The sequence below is a fragment of the Pleurodeles waltl genome, chromosome 3_1 (genome assembly GCF_031143425.1).
Source record: "Pleurodeles waltl isolate 20211129_DDA chromosome 3_1, aPleWal1.hap1.20221129, whole genome shotgun sequence".
Taxonomy (NCBI): Eukaryota; Metazoa; Chordata; class Amphibia; order Caudata; family Salamandridae; genus Pleurodeles; species Pleurodeles waltl.
Window position 1 is genome coordinate 1,786,063,483 of NC_090440.1, and position 26,130 is coordinate 1,786,089,612.

At 43.4% G+C, this 26,130-nt stretch overlaps 1 protein-coding gene across 5 annotated transcripts in view; it reads left to right on the plus strand.

Annotated features, from left to right (window-relative positions):
* Positions 1–26,130, plus strand: part of PGAP1 (post-GPI attachment to proteins inositol deacylase 1) — a 764,579-nt gene that overhangs the window by 148,368 nt on the left and 590,081 nt on the right. For all 5 annotated transcript variants that reach the window (XM_069225850.1, XM_069225846.1, XM_069225848.1 and 2 more), the window contains 3 exons: positions 686–741; positions 18,420–18,503; positions 25,950–25,996. In XM_069225850.1, coding sequence (XP_069081951.1) covers positions 686–741; positions 18,420–18,503; positions 25,950–25,996 — 187 coding nt within the window. The remainder of the gene's footprint in view (positions 1–685; positions 742–18,419; positions 18,504–25,949; positions 25,997–26,130) is intronic.

The window sequence follows — 26,130 nt, forward strand, 5'->3', positions numbered from 1 at the left end:
AGTGTACCAATTGTTTGTTGGACAGCTGCAGCTGGTTTTACACAGCCATCCACCAAAGTTTGGACATTTGTCTGTCCTGTACCCCTAGATCTTTCCAGAGATAAAGGTCAGGGCAAAAAAGTCATTACATTGTCCATCCTAAACAGGAGAGATGGTATAATGCCCTTCCTTCAACAGCCCCTGGTGGGCCATCAGAGGAAGTATTCCATCGAATGAGCCGATGGGGTCTTTGTCAACTAAATAATTAAGGTCTGCTCATATCTAAATAAGCCGGGCGGACTGTTGGTTTAATGGGCAGGTACCTCGTCACTCCTGTGATAAAGTAACTTGTCCGCTAAACTCTAAATTAAGCCCATAATCTTAACAGTCCATTTACTCCTATTTTCTCCCTATAATATCTACCTATTGGCGTATTTTGTGTGATTTTAACACGGACCAATAGAAATTGGACTAATACCATGACTGTTCCTTAGTAACAGGATGGTAGTGGTATATTACAAAAGCTACCTTTTAGCTGTAAGTGTACTAGTCATCTAAAGATGAACATTTCACATCACGGGCTCGCAACCCTCCAATTCCCCTTGAAGTGTGAGTCGTCCACCGTGTTTTCCTCTCGCGCAGCAAGCATTGCATTTGTGTATGTCATTAAGAGTCAGGCAAAGTAAAGCATGTGATTTACTTTTAGGATCATCCATGTGGATTCCTGTAAAAGCCTCAACATGGACCTATACGGTTTACAAAGTAAGTAGTTTTCCTTGAGCAGCAATACTAAGATGTGCGAATTGCTGTTTTTATTTTAAAGGAAACTTAGTCCATCTTTCTTTCCTAGAGGCTGTGGCTTCCCTGGCTTTAGTGTGTTGGGATGGAAGGTCGCATCAGCTTCTTTCCATACTTCAGTGTCGTCACTTCCTGTCTCTCCACACCATTTTTCATTCTTCCAGCCATTTACTTCCCTGTCCTTTCCTCACCTCATAACATTGTATCAGCTGTAGCTGCACATGTGATATTTGTATAGAGGGTTTGAAATGTAAACGCCACATAATTGAATTTTGGGGAGATAGACTGACATTCTTAGAAATAATTACCGCAGTGTCTTTAATTATCTAACAAGTGTGATGGTGTAATATCATATTTATTTTTCTCCTGTGTCTTTAAATTAAATAACATCTCTTCTCGTTAGTGTTAAAATAACTACAGCTGAATTGTGAAGAATATTATGACTTTGGTATTTCAAAGATTAACACTATGATTTCTGTATTCACAAATTTGAGCTTATGCATGAGGCTAATTTAGCATAAACCTAGTTTCAGAGCAACAAAGTGCAGTACTAGAGGTAGGTGGGCAGTTGAGGCGGGGGTGCAGTGAGTGGTAAGGATGCTAGCGAGGTCCGGAGAGGGGTATAGCTCTGGGAGCAGAGTGGACACCGACAGAGCTGAGGCCCATGGGGGTCCTCGGAGTACTCCATGGACCTCTATTCACCAAAATGCCAGGGGTAGCGGAAGTGACATCACGTGCCCTTTGACCTCCATTTTCACTCACACACACGTATACATATACACAAATTCACACTTATACTCTCTCCCATAAACACACTCTCAACCTCAAACACGCACACAACATACATTTAAAAGCATTTTTACTTACCTCAGCTGCCATGGAAGGGCATATTCACGTTTTTATTACACTAACAGTGAATAATATAGCATTATGCACTATTAGTGTAATAAAAATTGTAAGAAAACAAAGGGAACGGAGTCCCAACTGACATCCATAAGGACGAATTGCCACTGTGTTCCTGACACTGAATTTGCCACCTCAGATGCGAGGGGTCGCCAGGGGTCGCAAGGGCAAGCCAGGGGTCTCAGCTGCGACCCCTAACTGACGTCCATGGAGTACTCTATACAAATAACTACATTTAAATGTCACCGAGCTTCTTTTACTGAACTGCAAAAGGTAAGATGCTCAGTGGATTTATGCCAGATTTCAAAGTGTTAATCTGTAACTGCCATAGTTCCCAATGATACATCTGATCCGTTAATGTGTATGCAATGTTGTCAGCATCCTAGTTCCAGGCACTATTCCTAAACTAAATGCACTTTGTACACCGTGTTCAACTTTGTGCTCTTAACTTCGAGAATACAGGTCCTTGTTATCACGTGATGAGGACATTTGGACCGATTGCTCCATCTCATTGAATTACAAAACAGCCCAAGTCAAGTAAATCAAACGTCAATGTTAGTTTCCACTAACTACACCAAGTAATGCCAGACCAGGATGTGCTGTGATATAAATCAGTAAGCTTTTATTTACAGCTGTGTTCCTAAGGTAAGTGGGAATCTCTCATCTAGCTTTCAAAACATTTAATTGTAAAAGAAAATACGAAGTGAGTACAGAGGTATGTTGCTCTGAACGGCAGTATCTGAAGATGAAACAGTTGTGTCTGATGGTCTTCTCATTCTTTTGGCATGGCGATGCCAAGGCTTCTTGTGAGGCACTGCCCCCAAAGGTGGCCATTTTCTCTTCCAGGTACGCAGAGGTATAGTTTCTAGTGAACATGTATGTGAAGCAGCTGATATTGACGATGAAGGCTTGGAAGTGCACCCAATATATTTCCTTCTAGGCAGGGGTGATGTGGTCGACATTCTTTAGACCTTTTCTGACCCATGCTGCTATATGTGGAATGTTCTTCTTTGTGGGGTGATTGTGGTGTTGGGGATGCTGTGCTACAGAGGACTGCCTTTGCCTGGTGCACCATTTGAACTTTCTTCAGGAGAGGGATAAATCGTACCATGCTAACTTGGATTTTTGGTGATCTGGTCTTTGAAGGCGAGCTGGGGTGAATCCGGGAGATTTTGAATGGGTTAATTGCAGTGCTGTGAAGCTGATAAAGGTAATGTTGGCATCAGGTATGGGGTGTTATTGTTGAGTACGAGGTTTTCTCTCTTTTTGGATCGACTTATAAGGACGTGCTGGACATCCAGTTGTCAGAAGAGAGAAGGACATGTTTTGAATCACCTAAAGTCATAACCAGGGGAGATTTTCAAGTAGAGGTTAGCGTCCTCAGATTATTGCTGAATTTAACTTGTGGGTGAATTACGAATGGATAGAGGGTGGTAGTTTCACAGGCAGGTGCAAGTTACCGAGAAAAAACTGTCTCCTTTGATTTTGCAGTTGTTTTTTGGGATCATTAGAAAGTTATGCTTAGTTTAGTGTTCCATATATTGAGATGGGGGAGTAGGATTAAGTTTCCGGGGAGATGGTGTTGGGTCATTATCAGTAGATGTTTGAGAAATGAGTTTAATGGTCAGTGTTGATGTTTGGGGTAGTGAAAGTGCGCGTGGTTTACCAAGAGTGGCCCAACAGGCCAGCATCTACAGGGCTCGATGAGCACAGAAGAAGGATGATGGCGAGTACATGGTGAAAGGAGGTGAAGCACAGGGGAGGTGCCTTTTCTGAGGGTACAAAGGCATGGAAGGTGTCACATGCATTAGAGATGGACCGGTGTTCCAGGCACTTGTGTGCATTTCTCAAGGTGCTTTAAGCAGTACTTGAGGCAGAGGTGTTGGGTAGCAAGGAGGCTCGTGATATTAGGACACAAGTCATGAGGTGCAGACCTTTGAGGGAGCCTCATAGCCTTGATAACATCGTATGCCAGGACACCATACACTTGGGATCAGGACGGAGGCAGCAGGAAAGCCCAATGAGCACATGTATTAGGCTGCATGAAAGCAAGGGAGCACCTGTCACAGAGTGCATTGTGATATGGTTTGTCAGGGCATAGATTATTTGGTGCATAGAATTCAGTGTGCGATAGAGCACTGGTTTTTTGGAGTTTAGAGTGCAGTTGTACGTCGAATGCTAGACATAAAGAAAGCAGGTCATACAGTAACTGAGTACCCCTCAGATGACAGAGTTGCGCAGAATGGTGTACAATTAAATGAAAAATAACACAATATGAAGACTAGAAATACGATTGCTCACAATATTAGCATTGATATTTGGGGGGCGCTTAGGGACACTTTTTTCCAATTGTGGTCCATTTTATGTATCTACCAGACTGCGTCATGCTGCTGTCAAATAATGATACATCTAGCAGTGCTGCTAGTGGGTGTGACACCAGGAATATTTAAATAGTGAATGTTTCAGTAAATGAGTGGTTACATTTGCAAATCATCCAACTAAAAGGCCTCTCTCAATGGCTTGCCTTTAAATCAACATGAATCATGCATGGTTTCCACCAGAGTAATTTGTGCTAAATTGTGCCGGAGGGCGCAGGCCTGGCTGATGGTTCTCTAGCTCGTCAGTGAATATACAATACTGAATCATTGATCACTTTGTTGGGGCTACACTATCAGTCAGTTCCACTATTGATTCACAGCTGACTGGTTAAATGCCACCACATTGGCTGTTGTTGGGGGTTAATGTTACTTCCGGGAGCACAGTGTTTGCCGAAAAAAATCAAGAGACAGATGTTCAACTGCGGAGATGTTGCACAACCACATTAATCAGCAGCATTATTTAAAGTAAGAAACAACACTTCAGACTTTGTTTCTTTTATGCCCTCCTTGTGATGGTGTGGTGGCATCCCTATTGATTTGAGCACCACTCTTTAGTAGCACAGCGTTTGTCACGTTTTATGGTTGCTAAGTGAGACGCAGCCTATACTGCCCCTGAAGGGGAAAGCTCCTGCTTCCATATGTTCAGTTTATTTTTTGGCAGAAAGTGTCTTGGAATTCTGATTTGGAGATCACATTACTAATTGTGATACCAAGCATTTTGAGTGACATTGACCCCAAAGATACTTGGCAAAATCATGGCAGCTATATCTCTTGGCATTTCCGCTAAATATACTGAAAGCTCCTCTATAGTGGGGGATTCACGCGAAGCTCCCACTGGCCTGGAGTAAATATTTATCAGGGCAAGTTTTGCTAGGTTCGGCCAGGCTAATAAAACCACTAGGATATCATCTGATGGCACCGGTAGGCGTGAAGCCTGACATCCTAAGTGGGAAGCCACCCAAGTTGTGAGTCCACCAGAGGGGCGGCCCTTACCCTCCCACCTAGCCGAGATGGAAAATGACTCGTAACCTTGATGGTTATAATCTTCCCTTGCCCAAGTCTCTTGGAACATGCAAACATCCCCGGACTCGATGTAAGTTATCCAATCTTGGGTGCCCAGTTTGCTGGCTAAACCAGCCACATTCCACCAAATTAGTCTCATGTGCGCTGGAGAAGCCACAGAACAGATTGCAGGGATGGAGTGGGGGAAGAGCCAGTACCAAAGCCAGAAACTACACCAATTACTCTAACAGGGTCATTTTCAGAAGTGGATTCAGCCAGATCAGGCAGTTTGCTGGGACCATTATCCAAGGTCACAGGATTTAAGTTCGGGTTTGGAGGCAGTCAGTCCAAACCATCAAGACCATTCAGACAGTTAAAACGATTATGGTCCAAAAAGGGAGTCTCCGAAGGTCGATAAACTGGACGTGGAGCATATCCCCTGTATCTAGATCTTCGTTCCACCCTTGTCCAGTTACCTTGTGACAAGTCATGGTGCAAGAAAATAGGAGGGAAAAAGAAAGAAACTGGCAAAGTCTGTATGGTAGAATCCAGTGATCTATTTGACCCAGCACAAATGTATAGTACTGTTCCAGGGTCTCGAAAAGACACAATGATACAGTCCCCTGCTATTGATTTCCCCGACTTCCCCAACCATGGTACCCTTCTTACCATAATGATCTCATTGTTGAGGTGAGCTGGAAGAGGTCTGTTCCAATTCAACCATTTAATGGTTTTCCTCTTGAGTGAGTGATAGTTCTCATTTTCACCCAATTCTAGAGAGGGAACACCAGCCAACACCACCATGAGGCTGTTAGCCTCTGGTGGTAGGTCGGGTCCTCGTGGTCTAGGGGCAGGCTTACGAGGGAGTATACGTTGGAGTGCTGGGCCATCTGTTTCTGATGGTAGGATGTTAGAGTTAGTAGGTAAAATTGGAACTGGGATAGCCATAAGTGGCTGTAAAGGAGGGGCGGCAATAGTCCCCAAGGGAGGCCCCGTGTGGATCGGTGGGTTTTGTGTATTGGGGAAGGTTCCTATTGGTAGAATGGACTCAGTGGTTCTACTCTGTTTGTTGTCCAAAATTTTCAGGGTGGTTAAAGTTGCCTCCAGAGTGGTCAGCCTGAATTCTATTTTCTGCAAGCTCTCGCTAATGGGCAACAAGAGTGATCTAATTAAAGATTCAATGCTCCCCAAAGAGCTACCGGGAAGTAATGTGTTAAGTGGGCTCTTCCCTTTGTCGCTAATGGAAGCAGTGGTAATAATATTAGTACCCTTGGGGGGAGTAGCCCTCTGCACATTAACTAAAGGCCTATCTAACATAGGTACGGACTTGAGTGACTTTCCAAAATCAGAGTGGGGGATCTTTTTCTTCCCCTGACCACCCCTCATCTTCCTTCTGCGTTTATTTGGTGGTAGGTCATTCACCTCTGCCACCACAGTTTGCTTTAGCTTATTAATCTTGATTTTGGCTCTGGTGTGTATTTGGGTGGATAAGTCAACTGCCGAACTACTGGCAACTAATAGTGGAGTGATGTCCGTAGTTTGTTTAGGAGGTGGGCCAGAAATGGGAGAACTATCCCGGAGTAATAGGGGAACATCTTCTTGGGATGAAAGATCCGGGCTGCCATTGAGGGAACCTTCCTCTTGGGAGATAGGATAGGGAGTTATGTCACTGAGGGGCCTATTTTTCATATGTTCAATCGAGCGACGACGCTCTGTCCTACGCATCTCCAAAGAGGTTTCGATTCCCCCATCACCCTTTGCCGATTTAAAGTAATTGTCCAGAGTCCCAGTGTTGGCTCCCCCCCCTTCGCTGCTGTTCCACCTAGGGCTGATGATGGCATACCCAGAACCTTTTTCGTATACCAGGTAGGATCAAGGAAATGCAGGTGGAAGAGAGTGGGCCCAGCCCAGCCTCCTGCGTGCCCTGACGGCCACAGACGGTCCCGCCCTTGTCCCGGGCTTATCCGCGACGCGGAAGTAGCTGATTGAATTTATAAGAGAAAAGTTAAGCTATAAGTGGGGCGGGGCTTGCAGGGAGAGCGGCCAGTGACAGAAGGCGCGGGTTAACAGGACTACTGGGAAACGTAGTCCTGTCCCGACGCTCGCAGCCCTGCACTCGCCCAGTCCCTCACTGAAACTGTCCGTAGGTTTTGCACAAGTGGCTCTCACGCCGCAGCGGGACGCCGCAGAAGTAGAGGAGAGTCCAAAGGCAAAAGGCAAAACCAGCAGCAAACAGCAAGTCCGACGGTATCCCAGGGGAGTGGAGCTCAGAGGTGGTTTTTCAGGCTGTAAGTGGCGCGGGTTAACAGGACTGCTGGGAGACGTAGTCCTGTCCCGACGCTCGCAGCCCCTAGGTTTTACACAAGCGGCTCTCACGCCGCAGCGGGACCCGCGAAGAGGAGAGTCCAAAGGCAAACCAGCAGCAACCAGCAAGTCCGACGGTATCCCAGGGGAGCGGAGCTCAAAGGTTTTGCACAAGCGGCTCTCGCGCCGCAGCGGGACCCGCGAAGTAGAGGAGAATCCAAAGGAAGCGACCTTACCCAAAGTGTATTGTATTGTATTTTTTCATTACAGAGTGTCCTTCTCCAATGTTTATTTCATAGTAGCCTTGCAGAGCCCTCTTATTTAATTGTTCATGCAGTTATAGTGAGTACTGTCTGTGCCCTTGACTTTCTTTTCTTTCACAGCTGTATATATATATTTTTTTTCTCTCTGGGGTGCAGCCGTGGGTGTTGTCCCTTCGTGCCCCATGCACCTAGTGCTGCCTATTACCTCGGGGGAGCAGCCTGGATCTGCCTCGCTCCCAATCGCGTGTCGGGCAGGCACTACAGTGGACACCTTCTTGGGTCCTCGCGGCTGACCGGCTTTTCCAATGCAGCTGCGTCTCACGCCGTCTCTAGATCGACGATTCTGGCACTGTGCCAGCACCGCTCCTCATTCACACCTAGTGCTGTAAGTGGTACCCAACACTGAGCGCTTTCCTACTGGCGTCTGGGCGCATCCCCAAAGCGGGGCTCACTGACTGCACCGCGGGTGCCCGCCTGGCCGGACGATATCAATTATCTGCAAGCCAGAACCCCCCGCTTCAGCCGCTCTTGCTGCCACGCCGGGATCGGGGACTGGCCCGGTTTCTGAGCACTGAGGTCGCGGTAAGATGCACAGCAGCTCCGTCTTTCAGTTTATTTTTTGGCAGAAAGTGTCTTGGAATTCTGATTTGGAGATCACATTACTAATTGTGATACCAAGCATTTTGAGTGACATTGACCCCAAAGATACTTGGCAAAATCATGGCAGCTATAAAGATACTCATTTCATGACTTTCTTACCCTTGATTGCTGAGTCCTCAAGGGGCAGGCTGGGGGTCTTTAATTCCTTGATAAGAACTGTTGATGCTTGTAAACGATACCTCTCTCAAGCTGTTGGGGCAGGAGGGTGGGGTCTTAAAATGAGCTTTGACTGAGCTCTCACATTTTCGAAACATGATGAAAGGCAGAGGTAAACCTGTTTCTGTGTGACTCACAACCTTCGGTAGCTGACCACACACAAGGCAAGCCTTATAGAAAATGTTTGTAGGTCAAGTCTGTGACAACCATCCATGCAACGGTGTAATAGGATATAAAGATTTAGCAGCGACTACATGTTTTACTAAACTATTAAATTATTTTTAAAAATAGTGAAACTGGATAATTGGTTCAAATATTAACAAACAAGGATATATATCTGCAGGAAAAGTCCATCTGAAAGCAGCTGAACCACTTACTTAGTCAGCATTAAGGCGGAACTGCAAGTGCATCCGCCAGCTTCAAGATCAGTTAGACATTCTATGTTTGGTTTCTTTTCTCCTGAAAACCATCAGTATGACCCACCTGGAAGCTGTAGTTGACAAGGACTGAATGTCATTATCTTGAATTTGGAGATCACTTTAATCAGCACATTTTCAAATGTGGGACAGAGCTGGGTAGCTATTTGACAAGGTGCCACCTTTGTTTATGGACTTTTCTGATTTACTCCAGATTTAAAAAATAGTTAGCTTTAGTGCCACAGAGCAGGAGGGAAGTCATTCAAATGTAAATAGTTTTCTTTAAATGGCCCTTACGAGAGGTATGTTCAGCTCTTGTGGTCTTTGTTAACAGCACTCCACCTCACCCCATTAACTTAACCCAGTTGCAGAAAAGCACTCCCCCACAGCAGTACACAACAGACCAGCTTTCCACTCAGTTTGTTCGAGTCCACCCAAGGCGTTCATTACTTCCAGACAACTCTGAATCATCCTCGGGCCAGCAGATCCCAGTAAACACAAGGCTCTCCCCATGTAAGCAGCTTCCACAAGTAAATTCACCATCAGGTAAAGTAGACCGCCCATAGGAGCAACTCTCTCTGAAGGATACATCAGAAAATTGGCATCTTTAGGTCTCTACTAAGCAATTAGTAGCAGAAAAACAAGCAGGATGTAGAGACAGTTTACTAATGTCCCTCCACATGTAGATCCAGATCTGAGTCTTGATATGGGCAAAAGTGGCCGAGCAAGAGAAGCTAATAGAGAGTCCTGGTATGCTACTGATAAGCTTATTCGGTCCTATCCTGCACACATTTCTACATTCTAACCACCTCTCTTTCCCACAGTACCTGTTCTAGGTCTATGAATATTTGGTACCAAATCTCTCCGAAAGTATTACGAAGCCTGAGTCATCCTCTCATTCCTCCTACAACAAGCATTGGCAATGCCAATAGGTTTGGCTTTAAAAGAATTTCGTATGGTAATGTTAAGTATTACAAGTAGGTAGTGGGACTGGATATGTATTTGTGTACAGGCAGAGAACTGTAGAATAATATTTGTGGAGGATAAAATGTAAGTTGACAGGTACACTGTTAAGCCAGACCTAACAGTCCATGTAGGTTAATGACTGCCTTCCTCCAATCTGTTCTGCCAGAAAAAGCACCATAAATCATCCGTCATGTAAGACTATGTAATAACATTTGTGTGCCCTTGAAAGTTCAACCTCAGGCAGATGGATAAATAAATTAACTGTGTGGAGAACCTGCTCTTTTTTGGTGAGGCATACAATTGCTGCCCGATAAGCCCATGTACTCTTGGGTCCCAATATATGGGTAGAGCAAAAGCCCCTCTCATGGTGTTCTCACGTAATTGTCTGGCAACAGCTGTGCTGTCAAGGCAGATTTTAAAAACCAAATGATCTCTCCTAGTGAACAAATGTACTCCTCACCCCTCCCCTCTGAAAGCTTCAGGAACTTATTATTTTAGCCATTATAACTGGCAAGGCCTCTTCAGTTGAAAACAATCTTGAACAAAAGACCCACCTATAGGTTCCTGAGAGCGATAAGTTGATCCCTAGCATCACCTTCCCTTGTTCTGGGAAACCTTTGAACTTTGAAGCTGCCACAGCTACAAGCTTTGTTGCCAGCATATACCAGGAAATGCAGTCACTTCTGTAATTAGCTCCTTTCTGAAAAACAATCCATATTGCAAAGAGCCAAATAGGCATTCTGATTCTACCTTCTTGTGCATACACTTAACACAAATACTCCATGTACACTAGAATGCTCACATTAATCTCTGCCACTTGTTGCTGGCTCATACGTGTACATTTACAGGACAGTTGACACAAACAGCTACTTCACAGTTGTGCACATTTTACACCTTTTAGAGTAAACCTGCAGTCCTACCTCCATGTCACGGCGTGCCCTCGGGGGCTGCACTGAAAGTGGTATTACATTTTACACACAAAATACACAAGCTCAGTGTAGAAGTGAGTAGGAAGGGTAATCAGGCAGACACTGGCAAGAGGAGGAGCCAGTAGCCTAGAGGAGCCAAAGGAACCGCAGGCCAGACGCCGGCGAAGAGGGACGCTCTCTCATAGCTTGCCCTCTGTTTACCACCTACCACTGCAGCCCCCATTCCTGCACCACAGTCTCCTGGGGGTTTGGCACCAGCCAACTTTAGCCTCAGACGCAAGGCAGTAGCAGCGGCTGAACACCACACAAGCCGCAGGAGTATAAGCTACAGGGAAGGTGAGCAGGAGCGCGGTGAACACCCAGAGCCCAACGTGCACTAAGCAAGGTGGTCACTACCTCAGAGGGTGGAGGCAGCCGCCTAGTGGCTGGTGCGGCTTGTTACCCGGTCGGGGGTGGGCGGCCGCCAGTGAGCCTGCGCGCACTCCCTTTCCAGGACTTGATTCATCGTGTCAGACACCTCCTTGCAACTCCCTGCACCTAATATTGCATTATCACACTGTCGCAACACAAGTGCTTTCATCCTGTGGCTTATTCTTCTTCTGTCTTTGGCCTCCGCTGGATACGGATGGCTCCTGCTTTCTGTACCATAGCACAGGTTCATCAAGCTTCAGGGCTGACTAGGCTGACCCATTCTTCAGGCCCAGCCACATGTAGCCCAGTGAGTCACACGAGCCATGTGTTCCATGGTCACGATTCACAAACTGATGAACTGGATGTGCATTCAGGATCTCCAGTAAGTTTTACTTTGAGCACCTCAAACAAAAAATTACTAGAGGGGTTTGACCAACATGCACTGCATATGAAATTATTAGAGAAGGAAGCAGGAGCAACCGGGCAAACACCTATTGAGGCTACCCTGGTATCAATTAACTCCACCCTTCTTGCACATACAAGCGCTCTAACCAGGTAGTCCTACAAACTACAACTGCAGGTTGATCTGATACAAACTTGCGACTACAATATTCATTATGGCTTCAAAATAATAAATTTGAAAACCAAGCTCCGCACATATCATCACAACATGCTTTTGCACCCCCATAGTGGACAAGCTTTGCACCCTCCCAGAGTTACTCTCTATTCGGGTAGACAATCTCAAACTATTTCATCTTCCTAAAGAACAGCCTAAAACATCAGACAAACCCAGTGGACTTGCCTCTGCAGAGAATGACACAAATCCAGAAGGCCCCATAATTCGAACAGATCCTGCTGACCGCTGTAACTGCAATTTAGCAGAAGAATGTCACAAACAACAGCAAGACTGAACAGGCAAACGGCCTTGTCATTATTGCGAGTTCCTTAGAAGTAATGAAATCGTTCATCACCCCTCTATGTAGGAGCCAGAAGAAAAGGCTCAAGAAAAACAAGAAGCCAGCTATTCTAGTAAGCATGATCCCTGCTTTTAACTCTGCGCCCAGAACTGATACCAACGCTTTCCCTCAGCCACATCCACCTCCCAAATTGTTTTCGTTTTTCGACATGCTCAGATTTCTTTAACAACTCACCCTGGGTGCCCTACTTCCCAGGTGCATGCGGATTCATGTCCAGCAGATCGCTCTAATGACCCAGCACATAGGTTTTATAAAAAAAAAGACCCATCTCATCAAAATTCCACCCTAAGAAATGTTCAGATCGAAAATTCCTTATCAACCCAGCTGGGAACTCTTGGGCGAACGGCTGTCTGCAACCATCGAATACATATTTAGGCGAGATCATGGGTCGGCATACAGTGGCTTCACCTTCCAGGACACTTGACACCAGACATTCATATCAGCCTACCCCAACTGGTGTGAATCGGCCAGCCAGCAACTCTGCTGACACAAACTTGTCATATACCTCTCAAGAAATATAGGATACACACACGAATGAAGCTCCCCAGATATACAACAACCTAAACGGCTCCTGTAGCAATCTTCTGAGCATCCATTTAGGTGTTGGCAACCTAAAGGCTGATTCATCCACAAAGGAGGCACCTAATTTGACTTGGGATGATCAACAAATATCACTGAAAATAGTTTTGACTCTAATGTACACATTGAGGGGTCAGAACGACCCTTTGAATTGGGCAAATATTCTCTGACCCACCGACAAACTTTCTCTGACCCACCGACAAACGAATGATATCCTTAGAGTCCAGTTTGTTAGACTCCAGCAATCCTGGTACATAGAATCTACATATTATACGTAGGGTATCTATGGATACAGAAAAATACCCCCACATTTTCATTAGCAACCGCTTATCACCTAAAATCAAATCAATTTCAAGGATTTTAAGGGCTGCAAACTGATCTTCAGCCTCTAATCGGTCGAGCAATATTAGGGTTCAGGTCTGCCCTAGCAAAAGACAGCTGGTAAAACGTACAGCCCTAAACATCTTAAACACAAAGACAGATGCAGACTAGGGTTGGATTGCACCATGACTACCTGCTGAGACTAATAACTGTTCCTTGCACTTCCTACAAAAGCCTACATATGCAGGGTCTACTTTTCGCAAGTCCAAATTTACCATGATTTCTTGGAATGTAGCAGGCATAAGGCAGATGTTAACCCAAGACAAGGCACTAAAATGTATCAAGGAGGCTGACCTCCCCTGCTTGCAGGAAACTTGGGCACTGTCTCTGGTCGCGATAACAGGTTTTTATGATCATCACAAACTGGCTACTAAACAAATCACTTTAGATGTCCATCAGGCAGCCCTGTAATCTACACAGCCACAACTGCTAATCTTGACATCACTATAGTCGAAACAGATTACCCATCATTCCTGGCAGCCACAATCAAGGGGTGTAATCTAACTAGAGGGCCACCTCGATTCTGTTAAATAACGTGTACTTAAACATTCATAAAAATAGTGGAAACGTCATATTTTCACCCCTCTGTTCGGCACTCACTGACTTATGGCCTGATTTAGATTTTGGAGGACAGGTTACTCTGTCACAACGATGACCGATATCATGCCCACCGAAATATAAATCCCATAGGAAATAATGGGATTTATTTGTCAGCGGACGGGATATCTGTCACCGTTGTGACAGAGTAACCTGTCTGCTGAAATCTAAATCAGGCCCCTAGGTCTGCAGATTTTCCAGCAATAAAACTACAAACACACCTTTATACAGGGGCATTTCCACAGCAGATTATACCTTGTAAGTGCATTGTTACTGGCTAAATGCCAATCCTGTACTGTAACAGAACACAAAGAAAGCAACTACTATTCAGCCTTATTACAGTTTGACCTTGAGTTCCCTATACGCAAGCCACTAATTATTTTAAGTGAGTCCACTGGACTGTAAAAAAAAAAAAACCCTGCTGGTCAGGTGAGCAAAGTGGGGACAGATGCAGTTGGATTTAAGTTTTGGTTCTACATTAGCAAATTAAATAACAAGGCTGTCATTTGAGTGAAGGGTGTCCCCTGAACATACTGGGTATCATATGTACAGAAATTATATGTAGATCTTGATTCTATGGTCTGCCACAGTGAAGCTCACACGTGGCAGCGATTAGACCTGGACAGTGAAGAAGAGACAATTGGATCTATGGTATTTAATTGAAATTCTATCAGTACAGCTATCAAGGCTATGAGAACCAACGGGACCCCTGGCTCCAGTGGCCTACCTATCGCCTCTCCCCACTGTACGTGGACTGCTTCCAAACCGCAGAGGTTCTGCAGTCTTGGAAGGGATCCATTCAATTCACAAAAAGGGGAATGATGCCATCCCTGGGAAATTTGATTTACTAGTAAGTCCCTAATAGAATGCACTAAAAATGCCCAGGGCCTGTAAATCAAATGCTACTATTTGGCCTGCAGCACTGATTGTGCCACCCACATGAGTAGCCCTGTAAACATGTCTCAGACCTGCCACTGTAGTGCCTGTGTGTGCAGTTTTGCACTGGCAATTCAACCTCGAAATTGTACCCACTTGCCAGGCCCAAACCTTCCCTTTTACTACATGTAAGTCACCCTTAAGGTAGGCCCTAGGTAGCCCCATTGGCAGGGTGCAGTGTATTTAAAAGGTAGGACAAGAACTGGTGTTGTTAATGTCCTGATAGTGATCTTTCAAAATATACCTGTCACTCGCTACTTCGTTTGGAGTTTGGACTGCATCACCAAGACTTTGAAAGTAAGGCAACCTTCCTCAAGTATTCCTATGCCATACAACAGGCCAAACCAGACACCTTGAAAAATGGGTCTTCAAGTGATTTTCGTCACATTGACTAATACTTGGTCTTCCTATATTAGAAAAGGGGGCTCTTGGCTTGGATGTTAATTCAGACGCACTGACGGTGCTCCTTACTCCAGCATAAAAGCAGTCTTGAAGAAACAGATAAATGAATGAATGACTGAATGAAAACAACATATAGTACAAGCAGCTGCTCCATCAAGGAGCATCCTGGTGCTGGGTAAGAGTAAGATACAGTTACGATAGAGGGTAGGAAGAGAGATCGCCCAGCATTAGGTCTGTCTGAATAGGTGGGTCTTTAAAAGGCTCTTGAAGGAATTCTCTGTTGTAGCACCTCTAATGTAATCAGGTGGTTGGTTCTAGAGTTGCAGGGCCAAGAAAGATAAAGAACATTTGCCTGCTCTGTTTTTTTTTTTTTATCTTAGGGATGCAGAGCAGGTTCTGGTTAGCTAAGCGTAAGGGTCTGCACGAACAGTATCTTTTGATTATGTCACATATATATCCAGGATCTTTCAATTGAGTGGTCTTAAACCTTAGCATCAGAGCTTTGAACCCCATTCTCTGCTTGATGAGAAGCCAGTGGAGGCTTTTTAAGCCCTTCCTAATAGATTGTCTTTTGGGAAAGTTCAGCACTAATCTTGCTGCTGTGCTCTGAACTCGTTGTAGTCTGTTCAGCAATGCACAAGGGTATCCCAAGAGCAGCACATTGATGTAGTTAAGTCGAGATGTGATTAATTCCTGAACAATGTTTTTTCTGATGTGCTCTGGCAAGAATTTAAGAGTCTTTCTTAGGATTTCCAAAAGAGAGAATAGACTCCTGCTGTGGCATTAACAAAAGGCTTAAGAGAGAGGGTATTATTGTCCAACTTAACCTTCAAGTTATTCACAGTTGTGGATAGAGCTGGTGGAGATCCCATTTCAGAAGGCCACAGGTGAGTCAGATCCGATATGGAAGGGGGTCCAAAAATCAAAATTTTGGGTTTGTCAGAATTTAGGCAGAGGCAGCTTTTGCGCATCCAACCTGCAGCTGTCAGTAGACACTCCTGAAAGTTGGCCGAGACCGAAGCATCAAAATGTTAAAGACAAACATCAACTGGGTGTCCTCGGCATAAGACACCGCATTAAAACCCCACTCTTGAACAACCACAGCAAGAGGAGCCAGATAGGTATTAAAAAGGCATAGGCTTAAGGCCGAACCCTGTGGACAGCACAAATGACCTCACGAAACCCAAAGTAAAGAGGAGAGTGAAAAACGGCTAGCTTGCAGTTGGAGAAAGGATTTAATCCATTTTCACACAGTACCACCAATTCCTTCTTTTTCCAGTCTTTGCAGGAGAATGGCATGTGGCACCTTGTTGAAAGCCATTGACAGGTCTAGCAGGATTATAATGGTATTGGTGCTTGAGTCAAGGCGAGTTTTGATGAACTCCGACACCTCCTAGAGGGCTATCTCAGGGTTAAATCCGGATCTGAACCCAGATTGAGATGAATATAGCACATTATTTTCCTCAATAAACTTTGTTATCTGGTAATTAACTGCAGATTCTAACATCTTCCCACAAGCAAGAAGAAGTGAGATCCGTCTGTAGCTAGCACGGTAGGATGGGTCCAAGTTGGGTTTTTTAAGAGTGGAAGGACTACCTTTATGCCAGATTCAAGGGAAAGGTTACATACATCTAATGGGTTCAGTGACTACGGCACCCTTTTGAGGATATGAGGTTGACACAGATCAAATGGGGAGCCAGAGTCAGCCTTTAGGATCTGTCTCTCTGAGTCCTCCATAGATAACTTTTCAAAATAGGATATTGAGCTGTTGGGCAAGGAAAAGATTGAAACAGAAGTGACTAACCCAGTGTCTGGGGTGATGGAGAATTTTGAGTTGCTATCATATTGCTAGATTTGCAAGAGTAGATTGCAAAAAGCTCAAGGAAAGTAGACTTTGCAACTGTTCATCCATCACCTGTGGCGCCCCAGTTATAACTCATATGGGGAAGTAAGAATGCAACCGTAGTTAAAGTCAGCATTAACCAAGGAGACCAGGCACTGTGTTCTTAGAGCACCACTTATACTCCTTCCAATTAATGAATTCGGACTACAGTAGGCAGGAACATCCGGGAGAATGCCCTATAGAGTCTGCAAGTATAAAAGTGAATCAATGTTCCATTTACTAAGTTGCTGCCGGAGGTTTTAACTGCATGCCGCACTTTACTAAATGTCATGTAATTATGCGTTGTAATTTTGTATGACTACAACTGTTCCCATGTACTTGGCACATTTTGGGAAATTTGTGGACACACTCTTTACTGCCATCAGGCAGTGAAGTATTTGTTTTGGGTACTGACAGTGCAGCATAATCATTATTCAAAAGTTGTGTATATATATATATATATATATATATATATATATATATATATATATATATATATTTAATGGAGTTGCATTGTATAGTCTTAGTATTCTTCCAACTGGTGTTCATATGTTCTTAACTGGTTTTATTCTCATGTTTCAGAGATTTATTGAGACGAATTGTATAAATTTTAAATAATTGACTCAAATAATTTTTTATTGATTCATTCATTAATTAATTCACAAGGTCAGTCCTGTGTAACAGGTCTTAGGCTTTAACAGAGCTAAAACCCTAGGCATCCAGAAATCTAAAAACTGAGGACAAACCTGGGCGGATTTGGTTCCATACCGTGCAGATATAGTTGAGCTTCTTAGTGAAACTAGGTTATTTGTGTTAGTATATTTGTGTCTCAAAAAAGATGTACCGAACGGTCAGAAGTTGCCTTCCCAGGAAGGTGTGACTTCTCTCCGAACAACCCAGGAATTTTCCTGCCTTGGACTTATTTACAAACAACAAGAGGATATTATTCACCACTGAGTGATTTAAGTTGTTTATAAAGAAAGCTCGGTTAAGCTACTTTTGGGTCAAGTGGTGTATCGCTTGCCTCAATTCACACTCTTACACAGGGGGTTTATAAATATACATTTCTCCAGAGGTTAGGGTTCCTGTGATCATGTCTCCCGATAAAAGGGATCCCTGTAAGACTGAAAAGGCTTGTTTCAAAATCTCTGAGTATACGCAGTATTCCAATCCGGTTTTTGTTTTAGTACAGATTTTGGGCGGCTTCAACTTGAGGGTGTTTGATTTGAAGAGGTATAATTCATAATGCTTATGAGAAGATCAGGACAAGTACCTAATTTAAGAACAACTATCTGTAGTCGAAAGAAGTAGAGGAAGCAAAACTGCAATATTGCATATTATTAAAAGAAAAGTTTAACAATTGAGGCTATTTTAGGGAAGAAATCGGGAACTTGTTTAATCATGCAAAGTAAATTTGAACTGTTTGGCTGATAGTACTTGATGTTACAGTTCTAAACATTTGCTTGCGTTTGAATATTTAAGGCTCTTTTTCCTTCATAGGAGTCCAATGAAACCTTTTTCACTTTTCCTCTTGCAAACCACAGAGAAACCGACAGCCACTTCCATTGCCAAAATAACCTATTGGTGAGTATAAGTCTTTTTGCCTGCATTCATTAGTTTTAATTAGTGGTGAAAAAACAGGCCATGATTCTTGTTGAATATATATTTAACAATTTGAACACCCACCTTTAACATAAATGTACAGGGGGCGAAGCTTAAAATGTTATGACCAGTCAGAATACCACGTATCATATTCCATAACATTGTTTTAAATTTCATTGCAAGCCAGATGACATTTCAAAATGTGTCTACATAACTAAATGTATTTAAAATAAAATAATATGCCTAATTTCCTCAAAATTATAATCTTTACGTTTGATGTAAAAGCTTGCAACAGCATTGAGTGGTGTGAAAAAATAAATCTTAATATGAAAATAATTTACTCCTTAGGTGGCAGAGCATTGCCAGTTTCCTTTTTCCCACACTGTAATGTACTACTCTCCTGCTCAGTGATTCTGTACTGTTATGTTTTGCTCTGCCCCATAGCAAGGTATCCCATTCAAGTATTCCCCTCATCATTCTTCCAATTGTTTTGGACTCAACCCTTTTTTCTTGTTGTTAGCATCACCATATTGATGGACCCTGCTTTATATCTTCACTTTACTTCCCAGTTGCTTTTCTCATCCTCACTTCAGCTTGTGCAGTCTATTTTGCAAAATTCAAATGCTGCAGGTGTTGTTTGCGGAGCAGCTGCCCATGGTATGCCTTCTGTCTGTGAGCGGCAATTGCTGCAGTGTGGCAATTGCCTGTTTATGCAGTACAAAAGTGATCTCATCCCACGGGAGATGGTTAATCTGAAGACAGAGTTGAGAGATACATATATGTTCTTCCTATCTGGGTGCAGTACCAAGCTGGTCAAGATCCAAAGAGGTAAAAAGGCATACCTACTGTGTTAGTTAGATGTATCAGTTGTCAAAAACTGAATGAAGGATGAAGATGTTGGTACACCTTACATCTTTCTCTGAGTGCTTGAGGATGTGCTCTGATTTGGTGTCATCTCTTAAGTTCACTGAGGAACATTCCAAACACTGTATTTGGGGGAAATGTGTGTCCATTATAACGTCCCCATGAAAAGCCACTAATTTTTGTGGTAAAGTTATTGTGTCAAAATGACTATTTCCTAAAATGGAGATTTATGAGCCTTATTTCATAAGACTGCCCTTCATTTGAGGTTTAGTCATAATGATGAAATTCCCTCTAATGACAAGCATCATCAATTGAGTCCCTTTTTCATTATGGCTGAACTGTGCTCTTGCCTAGTGTAGGCATTAGTTGAGCAGGAGAATGCTATCTGTTCAGTGATCAACAGATTTCAGATTTCCCTGAGGTTCTAGTCCATAGTGAAGAAGGGCAGGTATTAAAACCTTGACACTGGTGGCAAACTTCCTTCTCGTTATTATGATGACATCTGTTTTGTTCTTACAGATTGGCATTCAGGTAGACTAAAAATAAACGTCAGAAGAAAAAGAAAATAAGGACATTTTTCCAGAGGCAAAACTGTAATTGGGACCAGAATAAAAGATAGAGTGTTTTTTTCACCAGCCTATGAGTAGGCAAAAACTTCAATAGGTTGAAATAGAGACATCAAGTTTAGATGACTGCCAGGTATCTGTCCCGGCAGAGGAACAGAGATGAGAACCTGATCTCTTGCCCCAGAGAAAACTTCATGACTTAAATGGCAGTGAAGTAGATGTGCACAAAATCAAACCCTGAAATGACCATAAAGTACTGACCCGTTCAGAACAGAAGGAAGCCATTGAGATGATACATGGATCTCTGGTGAGACGTTCACCCAAACCACATGACAATGTCTGATGTTGGGAAAGACTTATATGAGACTGATGTTGTAACATGCTGCTGAAAGTGTCTACCTGTGGGGGGTTGATACCACTAAAGTTAGAAAATTGGAGTGGAGGGGCATGTTAGCTGATTCCAGTTTCTAGTGCGTGGCAGGGATACCTTAAAACTGCAGCGACTGCTGAGCCCACCACACAGCTTCTCCCTTCCGCCACTCTCCGACCCCCCTCCCCACACACACACAAAATGTATTTGCTGATAGGCAGAAGACTCTTGCCATTCACCTTTATGGTGGCAATATAAACAGTCCATTGGGAGGGTGAATCAAGAGCTAATATTAGGGCAGACCAATGACAAGAACACTAGATCACCAAGCGTCCTGATGAGGCCACATGCTCCACCGCTGTTGTTTGAACCTCCCCTTTCAATATATGGTGCAGTTTCAGAAGTACACCTATATAACCTGGTATATAAAAAGTCCTGAATAATGCGTTCAAACTACATTAAATCAATGCATACCTCAGAAGCAGAGGTGTCCACATAGCTTTTATACTGCACAGACATCTCAGGTTAGGGGAGGATGTGAGACTGTATCGGAGCTTGATGGGCCAGTTCTCCACAACCTACTCGACGTATGCTGTGGCTGGTAATATCTGCTTGACACTTGAGATGACCTTATCTCCATTCCATATGCAACTAGACCTTAAAAGCAATTACACCTTGGTTGGGGTGGACTAACAGGAATGGAACTCTTACTGCAAACATTTATGTACCTAACATTGGACCAAGCTTGTTGGTTATAACACTGTCCGACCAGCTAGCAGACTTTCTGTTTTTGCTGTGGCTGGAGGAGATTTTAACTTTGTTAGTAATTCTGAACTCAATTAGTCATAGCCATATGATCTCTAATCATGGAATGGCTGGGGTGGTGAAGGACTGGACAGCATGTTGGAATTTGGTGGGCTCCTAGAGAGACCCCAAATCAAGCACCATTGAATACTCCTTCTGTTCAAAAGTTCATGACTTACATTGTATATTGTACCAGGTGCTTACACACAATACTTGAGCAGACTGAATACCTCTGTAGAACAGTCTCTGGTCACTGCCCGCTCTTGATGAACATATTAAGGGAAAACATTGATACCCAGATTGAAACTCCAGACCTCAGCACTTGGAAGAAAAACTCTATTTAGGAACACAATTAGGGAAGAAATATCACAATACTTCAGAGTTTAAAAAGGCACAGCAGCTTACAGACTTATAGAACAAGATGCAGTTAAAATAGTCATCTGGGGGTCATTGTTTCAGAACATCTTTTTTGGCAACCAGGCCATTGAAAGGGAGCCAGGTCCCTGGGAGATTCATCTTCAAGAATTCGAGAGACTGTCTGCACCAACAAACGAGTAGAGAAACACTGCCGGAATGTGGAGAAAACTTATGAAGTTGTGAGAATACCAGAGATGCATTGTTTATAAATCTTAAATGACCAGGAAACATGCTTAAGGTATTAAACCTACAAGATTGCTGTCTTGCTGGTTAGGTCTGAAACAAGAGGTTTCTTCATAGCATTAAAGGTGATGCATAAAGGGTCCTGCACTCAGAGGACGTACTATGAGGCGTTTAAAACATACTACTCTTCCTTATACACCGAACATGTGTGCCCTCAGATTTAAGTTGGGATTAGGGGGTTTGTGGGGGGCTTCTTGGATAATGCAGTACTACCCTTTTTAGCACAACACCAAAAAGAGGACTGACGTGCCCCACTGACAATTCAGAAGACTAGGAAAGTGATAACTGAGCTTGCTACATACAAGAGCCAAGGGTCTGATACTGAATTGTATGCAGCTTACACAGAAGTGCTTAGCACCTGAGTTGCTGGTCATGCATAATGTTCAGAGAACAAGGCAACCTTCCTTTAACCACAAGAGAGTCACTGATTGTCCTACTGCCCAAACCCAGCAACGGCACACAATAGACAACATCATATAGACACTTATCAATGCTTAATTTTGATTATAAAACACTCAGTAAAATAGTGGTGAATCAAAGGATGAAGCTTTTTTTTCTTAATGGTGCACTCTGACCAAAAGAGGCATATGCCAGGGCGAAACACCTCCCCCTAGTAGCTATTGGCGGTTCCAGATCATGGAAATGGCACCAATTGCAACGCAGTGTCTAGCTGTGGTTTCTGCTGGCCTGAAGAAAATGTTAGTTACGGTTAGCTAGGAGCTTGTTCTCAGGCACTTAGGTTTCAGAGAGGACATGCTCCAGTGAGCACCGTTGTTATATTCCAAAGATTCAGACTGAGAGACTGATCCCACACTCATATGGATTTGGGAGGGGTCCCAAACAAGGAAAGTAGTGTCCAAAGAGCGTCACTGCCAACATGCAAATGTAACAAAGAGCCAGAGGCTGTAGCAGTAGAAAAGGCAAAGCACATGTCAGTGCACAAGATGCTTGAAAGGGCATGGCCCTGTGATTGATGGCTTTGAAACCAGTACAAAGGCTGGTGACCACAGCAGCGCTTGTGCAGGCAGGACAGCAGGTGATATATGGCGTTGGCTTAAACTCGTACTTCAAGCCTCAGTAGCTGTACCAATTCTTTTGAACAGTGGCTGCTTTCAAGGGTCCATTGCAACAGAATGTGGAATACATGAACTTGTATTCCTCCCTTCACCATTAGCATATGTATTCCATCATTCCTCCGGCACAAGTGGTCTACACCATTAATCTTCTTTTGTACATAAAGGCTCATATGCAGTTCCTTTTCTGGGAAGATGATATTGAAACCTAGTCAATCTGTGCTCAGCTTTCTTTGCCAATATTTGTCATCTACGTCTGAGCTCTGATTGCTTTAATTTCCCCTTTAAGGACCAAGCTGAGCATCATGGAGACTGTCTCCAAAGCTTTTGCTCCTCTACGGTCAAACAACCTCAACACAGCTCTTGAATCCCAGTAGTCCTATAGACAGTTCTGTCTGGAGAGTCCTAACCTAAAACATACAGCCATACTGGCCCCAGTGAGCAGAAGACATGCATGTCACAAGAAATGTTTTTGTTAGTACTCTCCTTGTATATTGTCCATTGAGATCCCAGCTTTGCTGTTAGAGAATTGGAGGTTGTGTGCTTATTTGGTTGCCTCACTTTCCTATGTAAACGTTTGTTCTGTGTTAAGCCACAGGTCAATAAATAGGTACAAGAGGTGCAGAAGAAGCCTGACACTGGCTACATTCTAGAAGTTTTTGAACAAGTAGTACGGAACTATTTAGGATTGATCAGATTTTGTTGTTGGAAAACGCCCAGTAAAGTCTTTGATGATGATGGTGGTCTCCTTGAACATCAAGACGTCACTCTCTATCATGGAGTAGGAGGCAAAGGTTTTGAGAACTATAGAAAGAAAAAGAACCTGTTCAGCGTTTGCTTACTAAATCACACCAGTGCCGGTCTGACCATGGTCAGCTAAGTGTTGCATCTGCATTATGAGCTCCGTCACTCTGCTTTCCACTTGAGAGACATGTCTAGCTACAGAGGGCACTGAATAAGGTCCAGGCAAATGACTTGAAATATCGACCTCTTAGTGAAAAATGCAGGCCTTCATTCTTATCCTACTCCCCCCTTGACAATGTGCATAGATGGGCCTCCTGTGCCCAGCTTCCAATGTAAAGTGGATATGAGACCTGGTATGTTCTTGAGTTCTGTAGCTGTACTACTTTAATTATTAATCAAATTTCACGAAAAGGTCTTCAGTTTCCACAACCCCAAGTTGAAAGTCTATAAATAGGTATAAAAAGGTCAGATTATATACATCTGCTCTGGACTCTACACTGACTGCCAGTAGAACAAAGAGTCGCCTTCAAGATTCTGTACATTAGGCCCTAAGGTTACTGGTCCCAGGGACCCAATTACTTAGGCAAGTTCTTCAACCACGACAGAGGGACTCGTAACTTAAAATCTGTGACAGATACTGGAATTGGATGAAACTCATTTATTGAAAAGGGTGCTGGAGAGACAGCCCTAGGTGTTTGTGCCCTACAAGCGCGAAATGTATTATCTAAGATCCCACTCTTAGAAAACAAGACCATGTCAGATTCAGGAAAGAACTGAAGTCTGCTCTCTACTTTCATGCATTTCTGGAAGAGTGCATTAGTACTGGGCAGTAAAGCAATGCAAAGGAGAACTACCAGAACCAGATGACAGTGACCCACATGTCACACAGGAAATCCTACCCAAACAAGCCACCTGTTTGCAATTCATTGAAGCTGTGAAATAACGTGAGGTCTTTCCTCTTCCTCTTGCTATTGTTTATTTCATCACTTCTCACCCTCCTTTTTAGGTCTCCCTGGATGAGCAGGAACTCTCGCTTGAGAAAGTTTTGTGTTGTTCTATAGTGGGTTCGGAACTACTCTATTGCTTACTATTCATTTGCAGCATTGGCCACTCTTCATATCTGCCTTCTAATTGGGCAACACTTGCCTTGCATCACTTCTTTTCTTTTGGTGGCGTATAGACCAAGCACAGAGTAATTAGCTTTATTTAGTGTCCCTCCGCTCCTGGTGTTGCAATTCAGGTACTAGTTCTTTTTAAAAAAGTGGTCAACACTGGCTGTATCATAGCATATCAAAGCCCTTTTTTTTTTTTAACTTCCCTCACTCCTCTCATCCTATTTTTTCTTCCCCCCAACATCTGCCCCATCCTGTTTCTACCCCCCCACATGTCCCCTATCCTGTTTCTTCTTCAACGCATCCTGTTTCTTCTTCCCCTTCCCAGCTGCCCTCAGGTCCTTGTTTCTTCTCCCCCTCACCACTTTCCCTCTCACCTGTTTTTATTCTCCACTTCAACTGACAGAAATAAAAAATAAAAAATACTATGAAGTGGGACTGGCCGCTTCATTGTGCTTTTTTTAACAGGCCTGTTGACCAACCCCAGTTCCAGCCCCCTCACCCCCCAATTACCCACTAGTTACCCACCCCCACAGCCCCCGTTACCCACCAACCCGTTACCTAAACACCCCCCGTTACCCACTCCCAACTGCTTCTCTTTTACCCACCCTGCACCCCATATACCAATCTCCATCCGCCCCTCCTTAAGTCACCTCCACCACACCTCCCACCAGAAATCTGCCACCTCGTACAAGCCCATGTAAACTATGGATAAAGTGAATAATTAAAAACATACAGCCGAAGCAGCCTCATTATTTAGTAGCTAAATCTTAGCCAGGGTGCTTCGGGCACAGTTTATGGAAGCAAAGCCTGCTATGTCTGTAGTATACGGGGGATACTTATGCAGATCTTTCCAAGACAGTTTCCAATTATAACAGTAGTTGTGCATTAATTTTCTTACACATTATGTATTTCAAATCCTATTAAGATTGTCTCTACACCTAATTAGAAATCATCTAGTTAAATAAAAATAGATTGGTAGTTACATGTTAACCTCATTACTCGGTCATATGTATTTTCAAAGTCTTGCTTACAGTAGAAGGCAGTTTTTTTCCTTACATATATTTGCAGAGATTAGTCCCTTACAGAATGCCATTTGTCACAAAAGAGTGGTTGATTAAAAACATACTGTTTCACATACACCACGATTTCATTTTTTGTCTGGTAATTTTATATATTTCGTTTTATTGTGAATTACAAAACACTAATTTTCTCCTTTTTATTTAAATTGACAGTATACATATAGTTGGATTTATGGATGCACCGACGGTGGATTTAATTGGTAAGTGTTGCCACTGTTATGTTTTTAGTGCTTCAACATATTTTATACAACACTTGAAAAAATACAGTATTGGTTTTACTGCACCAAATATATCTCATTTGGCGCTTTGATACATTTTCTAACTGCAACCTTCC